General features: G+C 41.2%; 1 protein-coding gene across 1 annotated transcript; it reads right to left on the reverse strand.

Annotated features, from left to right (window-relative positions):
- Positions 1 to 6: 6 nt before the first annotated feature.
- Positions 7 to 3,027, reverse strand: LOC111650318 (ubiquitin-associated and SH3 domain-containing protein B-like). The gene is made up of 8 exons (XM_023400187.2): positions 2,555 to 3,027; positions 2,208 to 2,328; positions 1,984 to 2,106; positions 1,758 to 1,850; positions 1,142 to 1,286; positions 949 to 1,055; positions 335 to 444; positions 7 to 238 (listed from the first exon to the last, which is right to left on the reverse strand). The coding sequence occupies exons 1-8, from the start codon at positions 2,594 to 2,596 to the stop codon at positions 101 to 103; spliced, it is 879 nt and encodes a 292-aa protein (XP_023255955.1). The 5' UTR covers positions 2,597 to 3,027; the 3' UTR covers positions 7 to 100.
- Between the last annotated feature and the right edge of the window lie 94 nt (positions 3,028 to 3,121).

Consider the following 3,121-nt stretch of genomic DNA (forward strand, 5'->3'; position numbering starts at 1 on the left):
CTTTTTTTTTTTGGTAATTGGGCTGGATTTATAGCAGTGTGGGTTAAAAATAAATACTTTTCAGCAGTTCAGGGCAGCCAAAAGCCAAACAGCAAATCTTTCAGTCTTGCATTAGCATTTCCCTCCAGTTGAAACTGTGATTGGGTCCATGTGTCAGAGGCAAGATGGGTGGGTCGACCAGCTGCCACACCCCAGTCTCTCCCATTTCTTCACAAGCACAAAAACCCAAGTAAGGAATCTGCACAAAAAAGAGATAGCTGTAAATATTATCAAAGAAAAACACAAGTAGAAGATAAAACTAAAAGAAGCGTTGTAACTAAAGGAGCAGACTGACCTTTCGGACAACTTGGACAAAGTCCTTGGAGTTTTGGGGGCTCAGGCCTTGTATCTGGCGAGTGCAGGCCTCCAGGGAAGAGGCATGGGCCACAATCAGGACTGTGTTTCCTGTGTGAAAGAAGTATAGAACCACATTCCACAGATAGCATTAGCTTGCTATAATGTTTATGGACACTCAGTAGTTGATAATATGCAGCTTGAGGCGTTCAGGCTCTTTAACACATTTACATAGAGGCTGGGACAACATCCAAAGTAAACATTTGACTAAGAAGGCCAGCAAGCCAAGAACAAAGTGCTTATCAAAAACTCAATTATTTTTATACAATTGTGTCACCCTCTTCGAGTTCAAGGTTTTAGGGTGTGTCTGTGGAGTCAGGTACACTTTCTTTGTGTAGAGTAGCTACCATTGTTTAATTTCAATTTTACTAGCATGCTCAGTGTACAGTAGCCACCACAGATTCAATTTCAAATCAGTTAACAAGAAGCTTTAAAATTTAATCATCTTGAAAAGCAAGTAGACAATATAGCCAGTCAATGTTGACAGCATTTTGTGCTTAAGAAAACTGGTATTAATTCAAAACCCTTTGCTACATGAGGCCAGTCCCACTTTACCCAGACTCTTGCACCCTGCCAGGATCTCTTGGGTCACTTGGAAGCTCCTGCTGATGTAGGTGTCATAAGACTCTGACACCGCCAACTTACTTATGGGAATATGAGGTCTATGGACAAAACAATAGGTAGAGAAGGTTATTGTAAAATTGCAGCATCACAGATAAAAACGTATGGCGTTGGTGTTGCTGTGTACCTGTATGTTGTGTCCACACTTAGGTTAGCAGCAGCCAGATCAGCTGGGGGGATCCAGGTCGGTAAACATGTGCCTGAAACCCACTTGGTCCATTCAAACAATCCAGGCTCCACTCTGATTTTTGTCTTTCCCTCCTGCTGGAGACCTGACAGAGTGAAACACAGAGAGAAGCTGTGAGGAAGATCTCTCTTTCTAAAAATACATCTTCACGTGAAATGTAAGACTTGGTGCAATAAGGTTTTGACAAAGAAAATATTTCTAATAAGAAAAACACATTAATTAGATATAAAGGGATGGGAAAAGAAGTTAGACCTCTTGTTAAACCTCTTTCTTTTCTTTTTTCCCAATGATTACTCTAGGTACCGAGGAAGTTTTGTTATAATTTATCAAAGCTGTAAAAATTGAGACAAGCTGTAAATAATGAGACAAATCCTATTGAGAAACTGGAGCAAACGGAAGGTTTCAGATCCAAAACCTAATACAGAAAAGTCTGACATCATCATGCAGCAGTAATAATTTTAAATATACATATACTATACCAGCTGAGGAACCTGAATCAACGCTGTGTAACTCATCTGTGACTCGGGTTAGAGAACTGATGAAGATGAGGACCTACCCTGCAGAATTTGCTGAGCAGTCTGGACACAGCGAAGAGAAGGAGAGCAGTAAACAAAGTCTATTGTTGTGTGGCTTTCCAACAGAGCTTCACCTGAGATGGACCAAAACACAGTGTGATTCTATTGTCAGGCATTTTAATTGTTATGTAATTTGGTAAACATATTATCCACTGTATTTAATGATCCTTAAAAACTTAAATCCTTTGGTAACCTGTGGTAACTGACCTACAAGACGGGCCTGGGTGGAGCCAAACACAGTAATTGGACAATCTTTATCATAGTCCCGGTGGCCTCCACTTCTGGCTGGCAGGCTGGATGGCATGTTGAGATTAGAGCGAATGTATCGGCCTACACAGACACAAATGAGAATTTTACAGAACGCTAAAGTCAAAAGTGTCTGATACAAGCCACATGAAAATGAAAATGTGCACGCTCCCCTGCATTCTTACCTTTTGAGTCAAAGCACTGAGTGACCCACTGTTTCCCAAACACCACATCCATCCTCTCCCCATGGCGACACACAAAGAGTCTCATCTTAGAGAGGGACGACTGACTAGTTGGCCTTGACACCTGCAATAAAGATTAATTTCACATTATGAGGCATTAGACACGAGTTGCACAGCACTAATCTCAAGCTCCTGCTAGATGCCTACACTGTAATTAATGTCATTAAACACAGTCTTATTGGGATGCGCAACATTATTGCTAGAAGTTCGTGATGTTCTTTTCACTTCGCCTGAGGAAACTTTTTTTTCTGCATGCAATTGGAAAAGTCACACAATACAAATCATTGTACCTGCATAGGAGGACAGAGGCCGGTGAGGCCGGGAGGATCCATAAGACTGTCAAGTAGACTGTCGTTGAGCTGTCCATCCAACAATAACCCACCAACAGTGCTGCCAGAGTTAGACGGAGAGGCACAATTGAGGACGGAATGAGACCTGAGGATCAGACAAACACAGAGAACTCAATTCAACTTTATTCATATAGCATTGGAAATATTACACAGTTTATCCACAAGTAGAAAAGCATACGAACTCAACATAAAAAAAGTAAAAAAGTATGCAGCGCACGACATACAAACTTGTCTCGCACAGTTAAAAGTTGGTGAGTGTATTTTCAAGTGAGTCTTGAAAATATCAACAGAGTGACAATTATGAATGGAGGGAGGAAGGGAATTCTATAGTCGTGTGCCAGCTGCTGAGAAAGCCCCATGACAGTGAAACATAACCTGTTCAGGGAGTGTAATAATGTGGGCGAAGGAGCCCAGTCGAAGCGCTACTCAGAAACCAGGCCAAGATGATGATTCATTTTCTTTTCTTTAGCTAAGAAACATCACCTTACTCAACTGTAAAAAAAAAAA

The sequence above is a fragment of the Seriola lalandi genome, unplaced genomic scaffold (genome assembly GCF_002814215.2).
Source record: "Seriola lalandi dorsalis isolate HSWRI2012SDOR001 ecotype SW California unplaced genomic scaffold, Sedor1 jcf7180002052242, whole genome shotgun sequence".
Lineage (NCBI taxonomy): Eukaryota > Metazoa > Chordata > Actinopteri > Carangiformes > Carangidae > Seriola > Seriola lalandi.

Bases quoted from the DNA above. Each gene is read 5' to 3' on its own strand.
- LOC111650318 (XM_023400187.2), bottom strand. From the start codon at position 2,596: ATGGATCCTCCCGGCCTCACCGGCCTCTGTCCTCCTATGCAG. The intron at 1,851-1,983 runs GTCAGTTACCAC...GGTCCATCTCAG, and splicing joins CACCCAGGCCCGTCTTGTAG to GTGAAGCTCTGTTGGAAAGC. The intron at 1,287-1,757 runs GTAGGTCCTCAT...TCACTCTGTCAG, and splicing joins TGCTCAGCAAATTCTGCAGG to GTCTCCAGCAGGAGGGAAAG.